General features: G+C 48.8%; 9 protein-coding genes across 9 annotated transcripts; 5 read left to right on the top strand and 4 right to left on the bottom strand.

Annotated features, from left to right (window-relative positions):
* Positions 1–312: 312 nt before the first annotated feature.
* BKA55DRAFT_586440 (carotenoid oxygenase) lies at positions 313–2,294 on the bottom strand. The gene is made up of 2 exons (XM_046194562.1): positions 1,239–2,294; positions 313–1,188 (listed from the first exon to the last, which is right to left on the bottom strand). The coding sequence occupies exons 1-2, from the start codon at positions 2,149–2,151 to the stop codon at positions 461–463; spliced, it is 1,641 nt and encodes a 546-aa protein (XP_046041287.1). The 5' UTR covers positions 2,152–2,294; the 3' UTR covers positions 313–460.
* A 350-nt stretch (positions 2,295–2,644) lies between these two features.
* Positions 2,645–5,332, top strand: BKA55DRAFT_600144 (uncharacterized protein; the record flags this gene model as incomplete). Its single annotated transcript, XM_046196486.1, has 8 exons — positions 2,645–3,293; positions 3,348–3,402; positions 3,453–3,646; positions 3,702–3,778; positions 4,132–4,223; positions 4,272–4,348; positions 4,401–4,526; positions 4,575–5,332. 8 exons carry the CDS (start codon positions 2,645–2,647, stop codon positions 5,330–5,332), a joined length of 2,028 nt encoding a protein of 675 aa, XP_046041286.1.
* A 682-nt stretch (positions 5,333–6,014) lies between these two features.
* Positions 6,015–9,759, top strand: BKA55DRAFT_600143 (uncharacterized protein; the record flags this gene model as incomplete). The annotated part of the gene is made up of 7 exons (XM_046196485.1): positions 6,015–6,762; positions 7,291–7,401; positions 7,516–7,938; positions 7,988–8,490; positions 8,545–8,802; positions 8,854–9,569; positions 9,621–9,759. 7 exons carry the CDS (start codon positions 6,015–6,017, stop codon positions 9,757–9,759), a joined length of 2,898 nt encoding a protein of 965 aa, XP_046041285.1.
* Positions 9,760–9,961: 202 nt separating this feature from the next.
* BKA55DRAFT_720562 (cytochrome P450) lies at positions 9,962–11,730 on the bottom strand (the record flags this gene model as incomplete). Its single annotated transcript, XM_046200993.1, has 6 exons — positions 11,376–11,730; positions 11,235–11,335; positions 10,924–11,187; positions 10,253–10,873; positions 10,066–10,200; positions 9,962–10,033 (listed from the first exon to the last, which is right to left on the bottom strand). Exons 1-6 carry the CDS (start codon positions 11,575–11,577, stop codon positions 9,962–9,964), a joined length of 1,395 nt encoding a protein of 464 aa, XP_046041284.1. The 5' UTR covers positions 11,578–11,730.
* Positions 11,731–12,210: 480 nt separating this feature from the next.
* On the bottom strand, positions 12,211–13,399 carry BKA55DRAFT_657369 (SnoaL-like domain-containing protein). The gene is made up of 3 exons (XM_046197481.1): positions 13,123–13,399; positions 13,002–13,069; positions 12,211–12,942 (listed from the first exon to the last, which is right to left on the bottom strand). Exons 1-3 carry the CDS (start codon positions 13,184–13,186, stop codon positions 12,310–12,312), a joined length of 765 nt encoding a protein of 254 aa, XP_046041283.1. The 5' UTR covers positions 13,187–13,399; the 3' UTR covers positions 12,211–12,309.
* A 312-nt stretch (positions 13,400–13,711) lies between these two features.
* On the top strand, positions 13,712–15,357 carry BKA55DRAFT_698283 (general substrate transporter; the record flags this gene model as incomplete). Its single annotated transcript, XM_046200501.1, has 2 exons — positions 13,712–13,888; positions 13,960–15,357. 2 exons carry the CDS (start codon positions 13,712–13,714, stop codon positions 15,355–15,357), a joined length of 1,575 nt encoding a protein of 524 aa, XP_046041282.1.
* A 267-nt stretch (positions 15,358–15,624) lies between these two features.
* BKA55DRAFT_529952 (uncharacterized protein) lies at positions 15,625–16,359 on the bottom strand (the record flags this gene model as incomplete). Its single annotated transcript, XM_046189110.1, has 1 exon — positions 15,625–16,359. The coding sequence occupies one exon, from the start codon at positions 16,357–16,359 to the stop codon at positions 15,625–15,627; it is 735 nt and encodes a 244-aa protein (XP_046041281.1).
* Positions 16,360–17,352: 993 nt separating this feature from the next.
* BKA55DRAFT_600138 (Alpha/Beta hydrolase protein) lies at positions 17,353–18,554 on the top strand (the record flags this gene model as incomplete). Its single annotated transcript, XM_046196484.1, has 2 exons — positions 17,353–17,919; positions 17,976–18,554. The coding sequence occupies 2 exons, from the start codon at positions 17,353–17,355 to the stop codon at positions 18,552–18,554; spliced, it is 1,146 nt and encodes a 381-aa protein (XP_046041280.1).
* Positions 18,555–18,841: 287 nt separating this feature from the next.
* BKA55DRAFT_681684 (cytochrome P450) lies at positions 18,842–20,771 on the top strand. Its single transcript, XM_046198266.1, has 3 exons — positions 18,842–19,706; positions 19,758–20,377; positions 20,429–20,771. The coding sequence occupies exons 1-3, from the start codon at positions 19,113–19,115 to the stop codon at positions 20,682–20,684; spliced, it is 1,470 nt and encodes a 489-aa protein (XP_046041279.1). The 5' UTR covers positions 18,842–19,112; the 3' UTR covers positions 20,685–20,771.
* The last annotated feature ends 62 nt before the right edge of the window (positions 20,772–20,833 follow it).

The raw sequence follows: 20,833 nt of genomic DNA, 5'->3' as shown, positions 1-20,833 counted from the left end.
TGATCCATTGTGGTGACAGTGCATAGCTGCTGCATTCGGAGCCTTTTTGTCGTCATCAGCAGACTTATCCGGGGTTTCCTCAGCTACTAGAGGCCGTAGTAATGTCGGATTTAAGGCACTGACGGACTATCTAACTCTTTTGATGCATGATACCAATACCTAATATCTTCAAGACTGGAATGTCTTCATTTTGGGGATTAGCTGCTTATGTATCCATTTTGAACCCATGATATTGTATTCGGGGCGTTCACAAGGCTCAAAGTTGCGATTCAAGACGATGCTCACGATACTGATTAGACACGTATGTGGGGTTGTAACTTTAACTTGCATTAAGTATTTATAAAGGGAAAGCTTAACTATAAAATGCACTATCACCATAGACAAGTCCAGTGATCAGTAATTCATGCAACCTTAACATAGCCGAAGAGTCCGGTTCTTCCCACAAATGACCAGCCAATACTCATATGCTGTCAGCTTCCGACTGCCAGGGCAATGGTTTCTCAGCCGGCCTCACGGGACCAACATCCCCACCAGGCTGTCGTCTCACCTGCCACTCCTCTATATCCGTCTGATCCACAAAGTTACCATGAAGTCCAAGACGGAGCTTCATGGGCAGATGAATCGTAGCTACAGGACCTGCAGCTAGGTTCTGTGCATCAAAGATGACTACATCATTGCGCAGAACATCAAGATGGTTCAACAATGCAATCAACCAACCCTCACCCTCTGCGCCATCTTTCTTGGGTATGAATGACGGTTCTTGGAACGTAGCACAAGGGCCGGCCCAGTAGATATCTTCTGTTCTCTCATCCCATGTATAGTGAGCCAGGCAGTTGAAGAGTCCTCCAGCTGGTGAACCGCATTTAGCAGCGTTGTACTCTCGAGACCCATCGATCTTTGCTTGCCAGAAGTGATTGTACTTGTTGGTGACATAGCGATCATCGATACGGGAGAACTCGCCACTGGTGTCCCACTCTTCACTGGCCTGTACGCGTGTCCCTGAAGGACTCTTGGGATCGAAGATCCAGCGTTTGGTAGGGCTGTTCAAGCGGTTCCGCTTTGCAACGGTACCAGCCGGTGTGTCCTCTGGTGGGAAGAAGAAGAAGACGTTACTGTCTGCTACAGTAAGATCGAAAACGATGTTGCCGTCTTCGTTTTCGTAGCAGCCTGCAACGTGACCGTGGAATGCTGACCAAACATGTCAGTAAGCACCTTGTTATATCGCCGAATTAACTGACCGTTATCAGACCGGAACCAGATAATGTCCTCGGGCTTTCCATTTCGCCGCGGGACAATGCCATACCACTGGTCTTCTTTGGGATCCCATGCCCAATGGTTACCTCCTTTTTGAAGGCGATCCGGGTTGCACTTGAGAGGCGTCATAGGCAGAACGACGTAGTTTTTGCTGATCCCACAATCATGGATCATACCGCAGAAAGGAGCTTCGTACCAAGCTTCCTCTGTCTTGATACCATTTGCATCGATTGTCCAGACAGCAATTTGACGAGATCCATCGTTTCCGTTACCGCCAGCTTCATAAGCGAAGCAGATCATTTCACCAGTTTCCGGATCGAATTTAGGATGAGCAGTCATTGTTGGAGATTGGATCTGCCCCTCGAAATCATAACGGCCAATGGTTTCCAGTGTCACTGGATCCATTGCGTATGGCGGGCCGTCTTCTTTCGAGGCTAGAAGCATCCCCCTCCAGAAGGTGATATTGGTGTTTGCTGATGTTCTGATGACAGATTTCACCAACTCAGAATCCGTAAAGGGATTGCGATATCTCCCAAATAAGCTTCTTCGTGCCTTAGTCTCTGCCAAAAACCTGTCGGTTCTGACATATCGCTGCTTATAGTCTGCATGACCATTTTGAATGCGTATAGCAGTGATATTGCCGTCTCCATTAAAGTGGATGTCATCTTCAAAGACGGGAGGAAATCGATGATCAGGTTGAACTCGATAAAATGTCCCATTGATCTCTGGTGGGATGCTTCCTGATACTTCAAGGTCAAAGATGTCGCCCTCCAAGCGAAATGGTTTGTTGAACCCGCTGAAAGTACCAGTGTTTGGATATTTCACTTGGCTGCCGACCTTTTTCCCGTTAATATATCCGGTATCGATAAGAGGTGCAACGTCAAATATGTGGGCCATTGTGATTTGAGGAGAGATTGGAGAAAACAGAATGAATTAGTCAATACGACATGTGGTTTGAGAGCAATACAAAACACGGTCTCTAGTAATGGCTGAAATCTTCTGGTTATTTGTCCTGAACTCTATAGATGGCCGGATCTGTGAGGCCAGGCATTTGATCATGATGGGCTGTCTCCACTCTTGGACCTCCTGTTCGTTCCCTTTGAAGTGGAGAACTATCGGAAGCATATCGCCGATGGCCCCTCACTACAGCCCCTCCATTTTGGCTATTCCCGGCAGCTTCTTCGGCTCTGTACAGGGTAGTTTGATGAGAAGAGGGCAAACTTACTGGGGGATGTTGACGAGCAATGGTCCAATGGAGCAATCAATGGGCATTCAGCTACCTTGATGGTGGCCTTCTATTTATGAGATAAAGTAAATTGACCATTTCAGCATCCACCATCCGACCCAGTCATCTAGCTACTTAACCACCAAGAATAATCCAGCGAACACAATGACAGGCAGAGGTACCATTGCTGTTGAGGAGGCGATAATCACCCCTGCGACAGTATGGCTACTCGAGGAAACCTTTTCAATTCTCAACCCGGGCGACAGCAGTAACAAGGCCCTCGAAGCCCATGCTGCGAAGCTGCTTGACATCCATGATAAACGTCTCGCGACCATGGATGCCGAGGGTGTTGAGTACATGCTTCTATCGTTAACTGCACCGGGATGCCAGGGTATTACCGATTCTCGACTTGCAGAAAAGACCGCAAGAGAAGCCAACGACTGGCTGGCATGCCAAGTCTCGAAAAAGCCAGACAGATTTGGTGGTCTTGCAGCGCTTTCGATGCATGGCCCTGAAGAAGCAGCGCAAGAGCTTGAAAGGGCCGTCACAAAGCTGGGCTTTTTCGGAGCGCTTGTAAATGACTATCAGAGCATAGAGGGGGGATCGGGACGAGAGTATTTTGACACCGCCAAGTATGACCCGTTTTGGAAGAAGGTTGAGGAGTTGGATGTTCCGATTTACTTCCATCCGAGATATGTGTCGATCAAGGACCTTAAACCTGGTACACTGTATGGAGATCGACCTCATCTTCAAGGTGCTGCGGTACAGTTCCATCTTGACCTCTCGTATCATATCTACGCGCTTTGCTCATCTGGTGAGTTATGACCTCTCAATTCTACTGTATTCAGAGACTGACATCCCATGAAAGGTGTTTTTGACAGATTTCCAGGCGCCAAGATTGTAGCTGGACATTTGGGAGAGAAGTATGAACTACGATTCTGAGAGCAGAAAGTTCGCTAACGGTTTGTGAAAGCATTCCTCTGAATCTATGGAGAGCCAGCCACTGGTACAACAAGCCCAGCAAAAAAGCTACTCGACCATCAAAGGAAGACTACAACTATTACTTCAACCACAATGTTTACATCACGACCTCGGGAAATTTCTTCACTCCTGGCTTGAAGCTCTGCATTGAGACAATTGGGCTCGACAGATGCATGTACTCTATAGGTAATTTTGCTCGGAGCTGAACTAGACTGGGAAGTGAAGTTAATATCTTGAGCAGATACACCATACGAGGATATTGAAGAAGCGCAGGAGTGGTGGAGGACTGTGGACTTGGATGCTGACGCGAAGGACAAGGTCGGGAGAATAAATTCCATTAAGCTGTTCAAACTGCCCTTGGAGTACTGAAGCCTTGGAGACGGAGCGGGGATGCCAGGGTGTCTTGAGTCATCGCTTCAATACTTCCGACTCGCAGAGTCTCCTCCGGTCTTGTCGGAAGGACACCCGAACTGAAGCTAAACAGTATCTCTGTGGCATTTAGCAAGACAACGTCATCATTCTAATTGCTATCATGCTCCATAAAGCCTACAGAAACATCCAAGTAAACTATCGTGCTTGAATCATATTGAACTCTTGTTGCTCTTGTAATCCGTTGCACTCAACGCTACTTTACCATGGCAATCGTCAGCAATGTCCCATCGTCTCACCAGGCTGCAGTTTACAACAAACCTGGTGAACTCAGTACCAAGGTCATAGACATTAAGACGCCTAGCCCAGCTGCAGGAGAGGTATTGGTAAAGCTGTTGGTCTCTCAGTATTGTTGGTGAGGGTCATGAGCTGACAGTGAGAGATCTCATTCGGGTGTCTGCCACTCAGATCTTTCCATCATGAAGAACTCCTGGGGGATGCCCTTCTCCCTTCCTGATAGTAGGTCTCATCCCGAGATGGCAAGTGTACGTTTCTGATATGGTTGCTCTAGCTCAGGTTGGTGGTCATGAAGGTGTTGGAACAGTTACTCAAATTGGAGTGGGAGCTGAGATACACGGCTTTGCGGTTGGAGATCGAGTCGGAGTCAAATGGCTGAGGGATATCTGCGGCAGTTGTGGTATGTGATTACTGCCTCACTTACATGGCTGACTAACATGATTCCAAGTCTACTGCATCGCTGGAGAGGATGGCCTTTGTGCCAAACAGTCTGTATCTGGCATGTTCAACCCGGGCACATTCCAGCAATGCCTCACTGTACCAGCCCGATACCTGACGCCTATTCCAGACGGCGTGAGCTCTGAAGTAGCCGCACCGATGCTTTGCGCAGGATTGACCTCTTACGCGGCGTTGCGCAAAGTGAACGCCAATCCTGGCGATTGGGTTGTTGTTTCTGGCGCTGGAGGAGGCTTGGGTCATCTTGTCACGCAGATAGCAGCAAAAGCCTTCGGCTATCGCGTTATTGGCATCGATCAAGCAAGCAAGGAAGATGTCGCGAAGGAAAGCGGAGCTGAGATCTTCATTGATGCTGCGACGCCCAGCGAGGAATTGGTCTCCCAGGTCAAGAAGATTACTGATGACCTCGGCGCCAATGCGGTAGTTGTATGTGCGTCTAGCAATGCAGCATACTCTCAAGGCCTAGAGCTGTTGAGACCTGGTGGGACGTTAGTCGGTGTTGGAATGCCCGGGGGTAAGCCTGTTGCAATTGCAAGTGCAATGCCTGGGCCGATTGTTCAAAAGCAGCTGAAGATAGTTGGATCGATATTGGGGAATCGCCAGGATGCGATTGATGTGCTGAACTTGGCAGCGAGAGGTGTTATTACAGTACATTATCAGACAAGGCCGCTGAGCGACTTGACAGAAGTTTTTAGGGAGATGGAAAGCGGGAGTTTAGCTGGAAGGGCTGTCTTGGATTTGCAGAGCTAATGTGTGATAGGTCCAGTAAGTTTTTTCTTTGTGGGGTTCAGCTGGCGGGTACTTGAGAATAAACTTTAGGCAGATCAGAGATAGTGATAAAGAATACGGTGATTCTATCTTGTTTTCGCGATATCAGCCTCTAAGCTGGCGGGTACGTGTCCAATACGGCATGGCACAACGTCCGTGAGCGCGGCGATATCCGAAGGGGCGGGGCACATAGCCAGGCATCCGCACGATACAGACATGGTTCCAGCTCGAGGTTCAGAAACTTCAAATAGAAAGATGTTGCTCGCACCATGATTGAGATGAGATCATCAAAGCTGAGAAAACCTACCAAAACACCATGCCACCGACAGAACCTTCGGAACAGTCGGATCTCAGCCCCTTGGAGAGTGCCATGTCGTATCTGAGTTTGGACCCAGACAACCCTTACAAGGACCTCGATCCAGAAACGGCTCTTCTGCAAGCTGTGAAGGAAGAGCGCTTGGATATTGTTATCAACCTGCTGGAAAGAGGCGTCGACGCCGATACCCGGGATGGCAAGGGACGGACATCAATATTTTACGCAGCCGAGCTCGGACATGTGGAGATAGCCTCCAGGTTGATACAAAAGGGTGCTTCCCCGAACACGCAGGACGATGAAGGGCAGACAGTGCTTTTTCGCTCTTCTGTTGACGGACATGTTGAGGTCATGTCGCTCCTGCTTGGCAATGGTGCAGAAGTTGACGTGGCAGACGAGGAAGGATGGACGCCTCTAATGGTCGCGTCTGAACAGGGCCATGATGAAGCTGTGGCGTTACTGCTGGAGCATGGAGCTGACCCTAACGCGCGGGACAATGGCGAGTTCACGGCGATCTTGCAGGCGGCCAGTGGAGGACACCCAGACATTGTAGCTCGCCTTCTCGACGCGGGCGCTGACCCCAACGTCCAGGACGAGGCGGATGGCTTGACTGCAATCAGCAGGGCGGCGGAGCAGGGTAATGCAGATGTTATCAAGCTACTGCTCGAACGAGGGGTTGATCCCAACGTGGATGACAGGATCCTCCTCTCTGCGCTACACGGTTTCAGCAGAGACGATATCAGTGGCAGCCACGCAGTTATGGAAATGCTCGTCCAGCACGGCGCGGATGTCTTTATGGATTGCTGGACGGATGAGCGGCCTCTCGTCATCGCTACCAGGCAGGGCCGTTTCCTTACTGTAGAGATGTTCCTGGAAGCGAGCTGCTCTTCGAGCAGTGTCCGGCAAGAGCACATATGGGAAGCTATCACGGTCGCTGCTGAGGAAGGTGAAGGAGCTATTCTAGCGAGCTTGATGAAGCATTATGATCCGGATGAGACTGAGAAGCAGACGCCATGGGAATGGGTGAAAGAGTATCAATTTGGCCAGTCGTACGAGCTCTTGCAACCTTACTTTGAGCCTGACGCAAAGAGCGACAATGGTAGCAATGGATCTAATTAGTAGATAATCTACGACTTACGTATCTAGCCATAAAATATTATATCTGGCACATTGGTATAACTGGATAGTAACATTTTTTACCAAACCCGATAGAGTCAGGTTTTCGGGCGCTTACAGGGCAGCTGCTGACCGTTGGAGGGACAGCTGCGTGAATGGCATGGAATTGCCGCTATTTTATGCCGAGCTCAGTCTTCCCCGCGTTTTTGGCCATGCCTAAAGCGACAGTCTGTATTGCCTGTGGCGTTGTTAGTTAATTGAGGTCCATCTGGTAGAATAGCTCGCTCAAGGCACAGGTGCGGGGAAGCCCTGGTCAGTTGATAGGTGGCTCAATTAAGCCTAACCAGTTAGCCAATGCAGATTGCAATCCAGTTCGTCACCCCCGCAAACACGGCGATCCAGAGTCCGGGGTAGCGGGGACAACAAGCTACCCTGGCAAACCTCCTCTCTTCCAAGTTGGACTCGAATCGCGACTGTTCTTTGACACTATCTCCCTTGTCTTGTTGGACAGATCACCACATCACAAGAAAGAATGTCGAGCAGAAGCTCCAAAGTTACAAAGAAATCGCGGGTGAGTCGGACAGCAATCAGCTGCGACCGCTGCAAGTCACGGAAGACCAAGGTAAAGTTCAAGACCCTACCACGTCCCCGTATTTACTAACCGAGTCTCAAGTGCAACAAACCTGGTACGTAGGCTTCAATCCTTCAAAGAAAAGGACACTGACGTTAAGCGGAGATGCCGATGGCCCTTGTGATTACTGTCGCAGTATCGATGAGGTCTGCTCAGTGGATATGGAGAAGCGGCGTCAGAAGCCCTTCTACTTCGTATCTGAAGAGGAATACCGCCTCCTCCGTGAGCTTTGCAGTAACTGCTTTCCGGATGAGGAGTTAACGATACCGAATTTGCGACGGTTGATTGATGAAAACAAAAAGCCTGCGTTACAGCAGACAGATATTTCGACACCTACGATGTCTCTCGTGGAAGTATCTGCAGTAAATCCTATTACAGACCGTGGAGATGAACCGTTAGATCAAGGAGAGATTCTTCTGCAAGATGTTGGAAACGATCAAGTTGAGGAAGAGGAGATATTACTGCCAGAGATTGTCAATCTCCACCATGACCTAGGTTGTCTTCTAGCAGACGCTCACGGAGAGTATCGTAAGGTACCTCCCTACGCACGTCACGTACCTTCAACTAACATGTATAGGTTACATGGGAGCTGAGTCAGGCGCCAGCTTCAACAGCGCCGTGAGATCATGGATGCTCAGAATGGGTGCAGGGACAAGAAATAAGGAGAAGGACAAGGATAAAATACCTGGAATGCTCAAAGTCAGCCCGCCATCAGTCAAGTCTCCCTTGACAGACGCAGCTTCGTCACCAGGGAATCCATGCCAGTTTCCATCGCAAGATCTTCTATCCGCTTGTGCAGCTCGCTTCTTTGAACAAGTCCACTGCTTGTACTGGATTTATTCCGCAGAATCATTCTATACCCGACTCGAGACAACTTACTCTGGCGACACTGGACAGCTCACTGCTTCATGGCTTTGTTCTCTTCATGGGATAATAGCCCTGTGTGCTTCATGCGAGCCGTCGCCTAATGGTTTGGTCAACGGGCAAAGGGCACATGACTCATTGGAAATGGCCAAGTCTCTCGTGACGAGGGTTTGCGATGAAGCAGATCTAGACAGCATCAGGGCATTGATAGTGCTAGTAAGTCCCTTTGCTTGAGAGTTGTGATATCATCACTGACGCGATTATTTCCAGTCTTTGGCCTTCCATTCCAACGGCTTCACTAACTCAGCATACCTTCACATCGGTCTCGCAGTTCGCATTGCTTTCTCCTTGGGTCTCCATCTGGACAAGTACTCCACCAAGAGCGGAGTAGTAAGCCAAGCGCATGCACGTCGTCTCTGGTGGACATTGTATCTGCTTGATCAAGATCTTTCTCTTGCACTGGGAAAACCAAGCATGAATAGTCCAGCCAATGAGACTTCTTGGAAACCACCTCTACCATCGGAATTTGTACGTTCTTAGCATTCGCGGACCCGCATGCTCTTGCTAATATGCCACCAGGTTGTCAGCCCAGGCTCACATACGCCGAACGGATATCTCGAACAATGCATACGACTCGCTCAGATAACACAGAGTATACGCCAGAATCTCTACGACGGACCCGTCCACGGTGGACAAAAGCTCTCACAGACTCACTTCAACGACGCTATTACTGCCTTGCAAGACTGGCTAGATCACGTACCGCCACACCTTCATCTCTCGAACTCAGTATCCTTATCCTACAGACGGTCCATATCTCTTCTTCACCTTCGATACTGGAGCACCATGATGCTCGTCACCAAGCCCTTCCTTCTGTGCAACCTGTTACAAGGTATAGAGTATGTTGAGACTGTCAAGCAGCCAATCTTCGCTACACTTGCCAAGACCTGTGTGTCTGCCGCTGAATCATCGTTTGAGATCCTGGAAAGTATGGTCCTTCACAAAGTAGCTTCCAGTTTGGTGATGGCCGATTATCTCTTCGCCTTGCAAGCACTTCAAGTTATTGTTGCTGCTTGTGGATTATATCACATGGACGGTCACCAAGCTCGTGCCAAGCAATGTCTGCGGATCTTGCTGGCTATCAGTGTTTCTGGCTACCCAAAGCATCTTATCCCAGAGACATTATTCCAGTTACAACAATGCGGACTTGCTGAAGGCGTTGAAGATACATCCAATATCGTGTTGCAACCCTCAGAACCGTCAAGATATCCCCGAATGGTAACTGAGTCTTTGGAAGGGTACGTAGTAATTTTCTCAAATTTTGGACAGTGATATTAACGGCTGCACAGGATTTCGCTGAACCACAACACTGATCAGCTAGCGACGACGTGGTTGAATGAGCTCGACATGGCAGATATCGTTATCGACAATGGGTTTCTGGATAATCTCATGGATATCTCATCTATCTTTCCTTTCGGGCCATCATGACAGCGCGATGTTCTTAGCATACTCTATTTACAAACACGCTTGCTGTGTCAGTGCTGCCTATTTCTGCTGATGACCTTGCAATGGAACTCCCTAATCTTGACAAACCAAACATTCTCCGTCACGTACTCGGGCTCTCCAGACTCTGTATCCGGAACAAAGTCAAAGTGCCTAACTATTTGTGGGACGGCTTTGGAAAGCTCCATCAGGCTGATGTTCTTGCCCAGACAGGTGCGAGAGCCTTGACCGAACTGTCAAAGTAAAGGGTTAGACTATGCTGTCGAAAGGTGCGTCGAAGTTATCACTTACTGTCATAAAATATGCTTCGCGTTCCTTGACCAGTTCTGGGTAATCTAGCCACCTTTCGGGGCGAAAGACATGGGCGTCATGCCCGAATACCTTGGTGTTAGCGTGTGCCACCCAAGCATTAATCCCAACCACGGTCTGGTTATCGTCAGCACAACTGTTTAGCTAAGTCCAAGCTTGAGATACGCACTCCTGGAGGAAAGTATTGTCCTGCCAAAGTCGCTCCCTCTGATGGAACGACCCGGCCGAGACTGAGCCCAGTGGCAGGATGCATTCGTAGACCTTCTTTGATGACTGCTTGGAGATAGGGAAGCTGATTTGCTTCGGCGAATTTGATTGGATCCGATATTGTGCCTTGAGCCTCGTGCTCTTTGATCTCGGCTCGGAGCTGTTCGAGAACTCTCGGGTACTTGATCAGATTGAATATTATCGAAGTCAAACTGATGGAGGTTGTATCAGAACCAGCACCAATATTCATGGTACATACTGAACTAATGTCAGCGTTAGTAATCTTGACCGGATCTTGAGCCTGCATGCGTAAGAACTTGGTGATAAAGTCCTCTGCAACATTGGAATAGGCTGCGTCATCTGCCTCGACCTTCTCGCGCTTCTCTTCCAGTTGTGCATTGGCAAACTCTCGGACGTGCACCAGGCCAGATACTGTCTTTGATCTCATTCGTCGGCGAAATAGAGTCTTATGCCACTCTGGAAATATCCCGACGTTGGCACAATAGATCAAGTACTGGCTCAGGGACGACATGATTCCTTGTATATCTTCACCCGAGTCTAAGAAACCGAATCGTTTCCCGAGCTAGCAGAGTTAGTCAACTTGGTGTAAGCTACCAACGCAGCATTACTTACCGTCATCATGCCTATTACGTCGAATGCGTAGCATTGCATCCAGTGAGATACCTCCACGGAAGCACCAGACCGAGCAAACTCTTCTAATCTGTCCCTCAGAACAGCGGAGCATTTATCGATGAAAGGCTCCAGTTGAACCAAGTTGGTCATGGAGTAAGCTGCTGCGACCTTTCGTCTGGCCTGTGCATGGATATGTGGATTCGGCTCGGCGAAGATGTTTGGCAGTGGGCTAATGGGATTGCTGCTGGCATAATACCATGGGGACTGGCAAAGCAAATCAGTCATGCCTCTGACAATATCGTGACACAGACCTTTGTAAATCCTCGACCACTTCCGTAGATTATTTTGGCTGCTGCAGGATCGTCGATACTGTACTCGTTTGGTGCTATGCGTACAATGGGCCCTGGTCGAACTGTCAGATTGAGTTGACGTCTCGAATCAAACTTACGAACCATACTTCCTGTGGAGCTCGATACTGGTCTTAGGGTATGTCCCAAGGTATACTTGCTTGAGGAGCCATAGTCTTGTGAACCTTGCAAGAAAGGGTCCAGGAACGCGTGTCAAAGGGGAACGAATGAGCTTGACAAGGGTCAAAAGGACCCATCCCAGAGTTAAACAAAGAGCCAGCCAAACATAAAGAGACACTGATTTCATGATAGAGACGTGTCACAGAGTGATGATTGTTTTCGATTGCATCAAAGTACTGAGGCCAGATATGATATGACTATTGAGCCTCTTCTCGCTCATCGTGTCACCAAACTCCATTTCAGGAGCGGAAGGACATACCGCGAGTGGTCGGTAAGCCAGTGTAGCATCAACCGAGGGTTTGTTATCATTCGGGGGGTCTCTACCGATCAGTGCCAGATCAGTACGCTGGTGATTGGCTCATTCCTCTCCCCCGCGTTGTCTACCCATGTCTTGTGAAATGATGTGGCTGACCCTCTATGTTCGGAACTATGGCTCCGATGATCATGAAGCCGAGACCACGAGTCCCAGCCCCCTCTTTCGTCTCGGGATTATGTGCTTCTAGACCTCGCTCTGTTCAGCTCCATTCACGCCCCTAAGTACTCGCTTCTGTAGCGAGTGCAACTAAAATGCAATGGCAACAAGTCCTCCGAGACGAGAAGCATCTTCTGTCTCATAGATCCGACCACGAGGTAGACAACGAGAATCACATGTTAAACAAGCGGAACACAGTTGCATGTTCCTATTGCTCAATGTTTGGTTGATGATGGACTCTCACCAACGCTCTACCAATGCTATGACCGTCAAACCAGGACTCGATTGCTCTCTTCTTCACAGCACGAGACATGTGATTGCCTTAGGTTGTCGATCGAGTGTAACATTGTCTGTTTCTATAGCCACCATGTACATAACTCATGTCTATCAAACGGTCCAGTCATTAATGACTCTTGCTGGCGGAGCACTACTCGCTGGCTCTCTCCACTTGGGCGCCTGCAAATCCTCCTCCGCCACCTGCTTCCCCGTAACAGGATGAGGGTAATGAAACGGTACAACTCTAGTATCAGGCCACAAATCCGCCCCCTCCCACAGCTCATCAGGTCCCTGCTGATTCGCCGGATAAGTCTCCTTAAACAAGGGCACAAAGCGATCAGCATTCTGCCAGCCCTGCTCAACGCTCCCGTGCCAGAATGGGTGGTATCGCAGACGGAAGATCTTCCAGACTCCGTCTTCTTTGATGTACTCATTCTCGTAGACGCCGCCCTCCCACCATTGGCGTTGACCGCCTGGATATTCTGGGGATAGGGTCTTGTGTGTACCTGCGCTCATGAGGGTTCTGCCGCGGTATTTGGCGATGTTTGTTCCTGGTTGGAAGTCTACGACGTCTTGGCCGATGAAATGGTCTAGAAGCCAGCCATGGATGGGACCGTTTCGGCCACCGACAAAGTAATTGGACCACCGATCGATGAAAAGCCGACGGATTGAGTCTTTGCCTCTGAAGCGGCCATTCAAGAACTGCACATAAGCATCTGGGGAGTCTGAGAACAGATCCACCACCTTGTCATGTCAGTAGCGTACTTATCGAGGGTCACATTGGCTGGAGGCCTGATGCATACCTCTTTGTAAAGACATTTGTCAAGGTAATATCCGTAGATATGCTGCAGTTTTCGTACATCCGCCTCAGCTGTTATGACATTAAATTAGTTAAAGCACGGGACTTGGGAAGGTGATTATTACCTGTGAGCTTTTCGATAGTTGCCTCCATGGCTTTGAGCTGTTTCATGACACTTTCGGTATCCATGTTGGCAGTAATTTCGCTACTCTAACGGCGCGTCAGGTCGGTTTTCGAAAGAACAGGGAACCTGCTGAATGTACAGTTAACAATAGCAGTCTGCTAAGAGGTACCTTCTGAAGCCCATTGGATCTCAAGGAGGTCTTATACCTGTAGACTAGCTATATCGGGAGTGGCTGTCAGCCTCCAGTGAGGGGGCAGATTATCGCTCTCGACAGTTCGGCTGTTGGAGTTCTGTCGGATGCATACCGCCGATGGCACCAAATTTACCACTAGCCTTGCAAAGCTGGGGAATGCGACTCTAAACGCTAACTCAAGCCAAGGGCTGTTATCACGCCGATTGCTAGATCGCGGGGTAAGATCTGGGGAAGCAATGCAACGCGCCTAACAGGGCCCAGAACATATGCGGTACTGATAAAAGGATATATCGCTGATCCTTCCTCTCCACTTCCAATGCAAGGACAATCTCATAAATGCCAAGTCCTCTTTTTTATCTGAACATCATCACCTATTCTCTGAAAACACTCCATCGAAATGGAGACACAACAACCCTCAACTAGAGGTCAACTCAATTCCTTATGGAGCGAGAAGCGACTGATCGCCATATGCTTCTTCATTGCCTTGGCTCAGTTTCAGTATGGGTATGATTCGGCTGCTGTTTCTGGCTTCCAGTCCATGCCAGGCTTCCTCATCGTCTTTGGCTACGTCGATGTAAGTGTATTCCTCAGCCGGTCTCGCTGTCCTTGAAGGAATGGACGACTACTAACCGAACTTTTCAATAGCCCACGAATCCAATCGGCTACAACATCACCACCAAAGTGCAAACCCTCCTGCAGAGTCTTATCAGTCTTGGTGCCCTGGCAGCATGCATCCTCATCTTCAACTTTGGTCGATTCATCAGCCCTCGAGTTGGTCTCTGGATTGCTTCGCTTGTTGGCGTAATCTCAGTCGCTGCTCAAATTGGAAGCACGCACCTCGCCGCATTATACTTTGGTCGTATCATGCTTGGATTCTCGAACGGCTTCTACAGTACCTTTTCTGCCATCTATATCGGAGAGTCGACTCCAGCGTATCTTCGAGGCGCGGCTATTGGCTTGGTCGTCTTACAGATCAATATCGGTGCTCTTATCGGTATTGTCGTTGATAACTCAACTCAGGTCATGCTCAGCCGCTTGTCGTACCAGATACCTCTTGCAGTCATGTTTGTTGTTCCAGTCATCATGTCCATCGGACTGATATTCTTACCAGAGACCCCTCGCTATTATATCTCAAAGGGTCAAGACGATAAAGCTGAGGCTTCAATTCGAAAGCTACGAGGTATAACCGATGACGAAAGAATTCGTGAGGATATCATGATTATGAAGAATGCTTGGTTGGAAGAGACTGAGATGCGCTCCACTACTCACCTGCTTGACGCTTTCCGAGGCACAGACCTGCGACGCACTCTTCTCAGCATTGCGACAGCTGTTGGCCAAGCTACTACCGGCATCTACTTCATCGCAGGCTTCTCAGTCTTTTTCTTTGTTCAGGCACGGATCGGTGACCCATTCAAGTGGGTGACTGTATCTCTCGCCATCGCTCTCACGGGAAATATGCTCTCTTTCCCCGCTGTGCGGTTCTTCAACCGTCGACATCTTCTCCTTGGCACATCTCTTCTCAATTCGGGTTTGATGTTAGGTATGGCAGTTGCCTATACCGTTTCTCCCGTGGGATCACCCACTGCTGGAAAGGTTCTCGTCGGGTTGAGCATTATCTTCACCTGGGTGTATGGTATCGGCCAAGGTCCTGTACTATGGGCTCTGCAGACTGAGATTCCCTCTCAGCGACTACGAGCACAGACAGTGGGCTTCTCCCAAGGTACAAGCTTCTTGGTTTCATGGTTGAGTGCGTATTGTACGCCGTACTTCATCAACCCTGAGGCACTCAACTGGGGTCCCAAGTATTGTTACATCTGGGCTGGTAGCAACCTTATCTTGGCTGTCTTTACATACTTTTTCATTCCGGAAACTAAGGGCCGAAGCTTGGAGCAACTGGATGAGCTGTTTGACAAGAGAATATCGGCATGGAAGTTCAAGCGCTATGTCACAGATCTGCAGCAAGTTGATACAGATAATTACGTGGGACGAATGGACACTAAGGAGAAGGCGGGTATAGTTGAGGTTGAGCATAAGGAGAACTAACGGGCTTCCATGTAACACTCGACACCTTAAAGCTAGCTATCTTAATGTCTTTCAGTAATTCTATTCACTATCCAGAGTCGCAACTAACTTCCTTCTTCGCCCTGCTATTGCTAGTAACGTGTCACAGTCAGCTAGATGGTTTATTGGCAATATTCTCAATTAGATCCAGAGAGCGTGTAAAGATCCTCTAGCTCGTAATTTTCATCGTACGGGCAACAATTGACAGCTATCAAACCTGAATGTATCTCCCTATCTTTGACAGCCGTACTAAGATCTCAAAGCTGCCAACTCCTCCTCAGTAACCTGACCATCAAACTCCTGCATCTTGGGCAGGTCCTTCAATCCCTTGGCCGTCGCAGAAACACATCTACTGAAATATGTTCCATACTTAAAATTTCCTTCACTATAAGGGTTGAACCAATCCTTCTCGAGAAACTCGCGATCCAGAGTTCCGAGATACAGGTGAAAAGAGTCCCGCCATCCATCCGGTAATTTTCCATCAGCGCAATATTCCGGCTCCAGTTTGAAGTGGTAGCATAACTGCGTCCCGCAACGCCCACAGAAGCTGCGGGATACATCGGAACTGCATTTAGTGGAGTGGAAGAAGCGTAACCATGTTTTGGTGTCGCCTGTTGCGCGGAGAACATCCATAGCTGGGACGTAAGGAGGACGGTCTGTATCAGTCTTCTCAGCGTCATAGCCATCTGCAAGGACATCCAGGATTCGACCAGATACAATATCTGATTCGGATGAGGGTGACATGGCGGAGACGGTGAGCATAGGAGCTGGGATGTCAAGAATGCCGACTGCAAGGAATGAACTGGTCGATCTGCGGCAATCGTTGCAGTGGCATGTTATGGCGCCTGGAAGTTTGATCCCAAATGCCGGAGGGCTGAGGGGGTTTAAGGGACGGTTTTCCAATGCAGGAACGTCCATGCGATAGCGGACGGCGCCGCAAGAGCAGCCACCGGTGACTTTGACGGGTTCGTTGGGAAGAGGCATGATAATTGAGAGTAGAAAGATGTGTTTAAGATTTCTGGTGACAAAATCACGATTCAAGATGCAGTTTATACTCTGCTTATGGCTGTATCTGTTCAATTCACGATAAATTCCGAAGCTGAAAACCGGCCGAGGCTCATGACGGTGAGGCGCTCTTGGCAGTCCTCGCTACTGGTGGATTGTTGTTGTTTCGCGTTATTATTACCAGAACAATGCTAAGTGTTTATGGAGCTGGAAATTTTACTACGCCCTGTGATTATTGTTGGGAACGTTCTGGGCAAAGTCATGATTTGAGCTCTTTAAACTCACTGGATCGCTTGGGTTTAATATGGCTTTATTGCTGCCAAGGCTGAATAGACCACTCAGAGTCAGAAGACAGTATCCACAGGGCGCAACGAGTTCCGCCGTGCTTATGGGGTACGAAAACCGTGACAGAATACGAGCAATTGCCTGACAGAAATTCACCACGGCTACTTGGCTCATGAAGCACCCCTGTAAACGTGGCGCTGAAAGGCTGAGACCAAGGTGAGCGGTGGGTAAGTACTGATTGGGGAAAGTAAGCTTACTCAAGTGGAGGACTAGTCATTGGTCAATTCTTGCAGCTCGGTCTTTACCCCCTGTCTCACTATCGATAAGGATCACGCTATGTTACCCTAAAGTTAAAGACCGAGCGGGATCAGCGGTGTTGCCTTGTTCAGATTGCTCGGTCTTTAACGTTTCGTCATTGTCACCCTTTATAATAACTTTCAGTCGTATAAGTGGTTTCAATATAATTTAATTACAGGTTTCAGTCGTGGCTTAGCATTGTGACGCGGCTCAAATGTCTCTTTATGGATCGAAGGCCCTGTAACAACGACCTCGGTCTTTGGCCGCACTAATGACACAGGAATCTTGATCGTGAGCTTGTTTGATATAAATACTCAGGTTATAGCCGCGATTGTTTGTCATTTCTTGTCTTGGCATTCAACAATCTCTACAATTCATAGAGTAACCATCATGCATCTTCTCGCCCTTCTCACCTTTCTCAAGGTCTCACAAGCCTTGCTTGTCCCTTCTCCACCAGGCCCTTATGCCGTTGCCGTCAAAAATTTCGAGCTAGTCGATACAAACCGTATCGACCAATTTGCCCCCAAGCCCAATACAAAACGCCGTCTCATGGTCTCGGCCTATCTCCCCATCGACGCCCAATACGGCTGCAAAGACGAAGTTGTACCATATGTGCCTGCCCTTACAGCAAAGGCCTATGGTAAGGTGGCCGGAACCCTTGGCCTTCCAGACGACATAGTCAAGAATTTCGAGATGAAGGTCTGCAACATCTCAACTGTCAAGCCAAAGAGGTTTCATAAGCCGGAGAAGGAATATCCCGTGGCGCTTTTCTCACCAGGTTATCAAGGTTCAAGGCTTGTGTACGGTGCCATGGCAAGGTCGCTTGCAAGTCTTGGATATATCATTCTCACTGTGGATCACACTTATGAAGCCTTTGTGGTTGAGTTCCCTGATGGGACTGATGCACCTGCTGCCGAATTTCCGGATAACATGAACTCGACGTATCGACAGCTCGAGGTAAGCTCCCCTGTTAAACCACGCGTCGGAAGGACAATAATAACTTTGACTGTTAGGTTCGAACTCGTGATGAATCCTTTGTTATCTCGCAGCTGTGCAACCACACACTCGTGGAAAGTGTCTTCGGTGACTTCCCTGGCACCTTCGACCCTCACAAAGTTGCTGTATATGGTCACTCTTTTGGTGGATCAACTGCCGCCGTCACAGCCCAACGCGATCGCCGTGTCATTGGAGGTCTCAATTTTGACGGTCCAATGTATGGATCTGTAGTTGAAGAAGGCTTAAAGGGCACCCCTTATGTGCTGGTTGGAACAAACATGACGTCTGATCCAGTTCCTGGTTGGAATGCATTCTACGACAAGATTGATGCTGCCAAGATGGAGATGGTAATCAAGAACACACGTCACTATGCCTTTACAGATGTTCCGCTACTGTTGACTGAGTTTCGCATTCCAGCTAAGTTAGAAGCTCAGGTTCATGAGGTATTTGGGACGCTTAGTGGAAGGAAGGTCGAGAAGGCGGCGAATGAGATTATGGTTGGATTCTTGGACTTGGTGTTCAAGAAAGATACCAAGAAGCTCAAAGCTATTGGTAAGAAGGATGGGATTCATGTTTTCCAGCGTGATCTTGCATAAGCAGTGAGAGTCTGGGGTTACTGGTTGTGAACACGGGCTTGGGCTGTAGAGCGGCATGATTGAGAGTGTCTTGTATGCGAGAAATCTAGGTAACTACGAACTCTAATTAATTTTGATAGTCAATCAAGATCAAGCATTTTCGCTCAAAGTCTGGACTCCCCATCAGCTTGGCCCCTACGTACAACATACGCGGATGGAGCTGAAGATCCGGGCCATCGGGTTGTGGAGATAGGGGTTCTCGAACCAAGGTCTATCCTACTCTCTTGATCCAACCAGAAGCTAGAACACAACGACTCTGAAGGTGCCTCTGGAATAATTAAACCCACTTAGAAATAATGTCCAATCGAGATAATGGTATTCCGGAGCAATTGACGGGTCCGTCTCGGTCTTTTGCAGAAATCCGTCGGCTAAGTGACCCCCACCATCCCGATGCCCCGCTACTAACTTTCCCCACGGGGAAGATCTTCATCGAATGCCGGAGTTATAAGAGGTCGACATCTCCAATCGTCAAAACGGTATTCAGTAACCTAGACACGTCTTTCGTGGACAAATTCAGCTATGTTTATCGCGAGTCACCTCAGTATACCGCTGTTGGCCGGGGTCTTTCTCGTCGCTACAGTTCTCTATGCCTTAGTCAACGCCTTCAAGTCCCCTCTCCGTGGCTTGCCCGGGCCCTGGTATACTCACTTCACCCACCTCATCCTCAAATGGCATATCCTGGCTGGCAATCGTGTTCACTACATCCACTCGTTGCACCAGCGTTACGGGCCAGTCGTGCGCGTTTCGCCAGGAGAGGTCGCTGTCAGCGATTTGGAAGCGTTCTCAAAAATCCACAAGATTGGTTCTGGCTTTCTCAAGTCTGCTTGGTACGATGGTATAACTCCCAATCGAGAACCAGGCATCTTTGTTATGAGAGATCCTCATCAGCATGCTGCCCGAAGACGATTGTTTGCTCGTGCTTTCAGTGTCAGCTCGTTGTTGACGAATTGGGAATCGGAAATCAGGCAGAAGACTGAGCTTGCAGTGAGTAAGATCAAGCGGGATGCTCAAAGTAGCGGAGCAGATGTGTTCAAGTGGTGGACTCTCATGGCGACAGATGTGATTGCCCATCTTTCATTTGGAGAATCATTCCGAATGCTGGAGCTGGGAAAGGTCTGTCATCTTTGTCAAATTCCTACCAGCCTCTAGACTAAACTGCTCTAGCAAACTCCTTATATTGATGCAATTCAGTCGGCGCTTCTAGTGAGCGGCCTTCGTGCCGAACTCTCATGGATTTATCCAATTCTTCAGTGTCTGCCTTTCCAAGGCTTGAAAAAGTTACTGAATGCCGACAGCGTCGTCTTTGAGCATGGCTCCATAGCTGTCCGAAATATGCAGAGCGCAGGCGATGGCCTGAGCAAGGCGAATCTGTTCAGCCAGATGCTTGCTGAATCCGATAGTCAGGAGAAGACGAATCTCTCGACATCAAGCGTGCAGGCAGAAGCGAGCAATCTTATCGTCGCTGGATCAGACACTACGGCTGTGACCTTGACGTATCTCATTTGGGCCGTTCTAAAGCAACCTCAACTCCAAGCCGAATTGGAGCGTGAGATATCAGAACTCAGCGATGAGCTGACCTTTGATGAACTCAAGAGTGCTCCGCTTCTCAACAGTGTTATTGAAGAGACGCTTCGTCTATATGGTGCAGCCCCTGGGGCTCTTCCACGTGTCGTGCCTGGCAAAGGCCTTGATGTTTGCGGTCATTACATCCCTCCTGGTACTGTTGTTAGCACTCAAGCATTTACACTGCACCGCGACGAAAACATCTTTGACGATGCACAGAGGTATGATCATCCCGAATTCCTTATAGATTTCCACGCTGACATGGCGACAAGGTTCAATGGTTATCGTTTCATGGACAAATCGACGCTGACAGCGGCACAAAAGACTGCCTTATCTCCATTTGGGGCTGGATCACGAGTTTGTATCGGTCTACACTTGGCTTGGATGGAGTTGCGACTTGGTGCTGCGCTATTCTTCCGTGAATGCCGTAGTGCCACACTAAGCCCTGAGATGACTGATGAAATGATGGAGATGGAGAATAGGTTCTTGATTGCGCCCAAAGGTCACAAGTGCATTGTCAAATTATGATAATGGGATTATAATAGTAGATACTAGTCTGATGCCTGCACGGCTTGGTGATAAGAGCTGAAATGAATACTGGAGTATGTTTAAGATAGTTTTTACAGGCCTCCTACGTGCTCTTCCTTTTACCGCTGATTGAGGTTGAAGCCGTTTTG

This window comes from Fusarium redolens (assembly GCF_020744475.1).
Source record: "Fusarium redolens strain MPI-CAGE-AT-0023 chromosome Unknown BKA55scaffold_34, whole genome shotgun sequence".
Lineage (NCBI taxonomy): Eukaryota > Fungi > Ascomycota > Sordariomycetes > Hypocreales > Nectriaceae > Fusarium > Fusarium redolens.
This window is presented reverse-complemented; position numbering and strand designations above follow the sequence as displayed.

What these genes read in the sequence shown, in the direction of transcription:
- BKA55DRAFT_657369 (XM_046197481.1), bottom strand. Translation starts at nt 13,186, where the DNA reads ATGGATACCGAAAGTGTCATGAAACAGCTCAAAGCCATGGAGGCAACT. An exon ending in AACTATCGAAAAGCTCACAG is followed by an intron (nt 13,070 to 13,122) that starts GTAATAATCACC and finishes ATGTCATAACAG; the next exon opens with CTGAGGCGGATGTACGAAAA. An exon ending in ACAAATGTCTTTACAAAGAG is followed by an intron (nt 12,943 to 13,001) that starts GTATGCATCAGG and finishes TGACATGACAAG; the next exon opens with GTGGTGGATCTGTTCTCAGA.
- BKA55DRAFT_586440 (XM_046194562.1), bottom strand. Translation starts at nt 2,151, where the DNA reads ATGGCCCACATATTTGACGTTGCACCTCTTATCGATACCGGATATATT. An exon ending in CTGGTTCCGGTCTGATAACG is followed by an intron (nt 1,189 to 1,238) that starts GTCAGTTAATTC and finishes ATGTTTGGTCAG; the next exon opens with CATTCCACGGTCACGTTGCA.
- BKA55DRAFT_681684 (XM_046198266.1), top strand. Translation starts at nt 19,113, where the DNA reads ATGTTTATCGCGAGTCACCTCAGTATACCGCTGTTGGCCGGGGTCTTT. An exon ending in GAATGCTGGAGCTGGGAAAG is followed by an intron (nt 19,707 to 19,757) that starts GTCTGTCATCTT and finishes AAACTGCTCTAG; the next exon opens with CAAACTCCTTATATTGATGC. An exon ending in ATCTTTGACGATGCACAGAG is followed by an intron (nt 20,378 to 20,428) that starts GTATGATCATCC and finishes CATGGCGACAAG; the next exon opens with GTTCAATGGTTATCGTTTCA.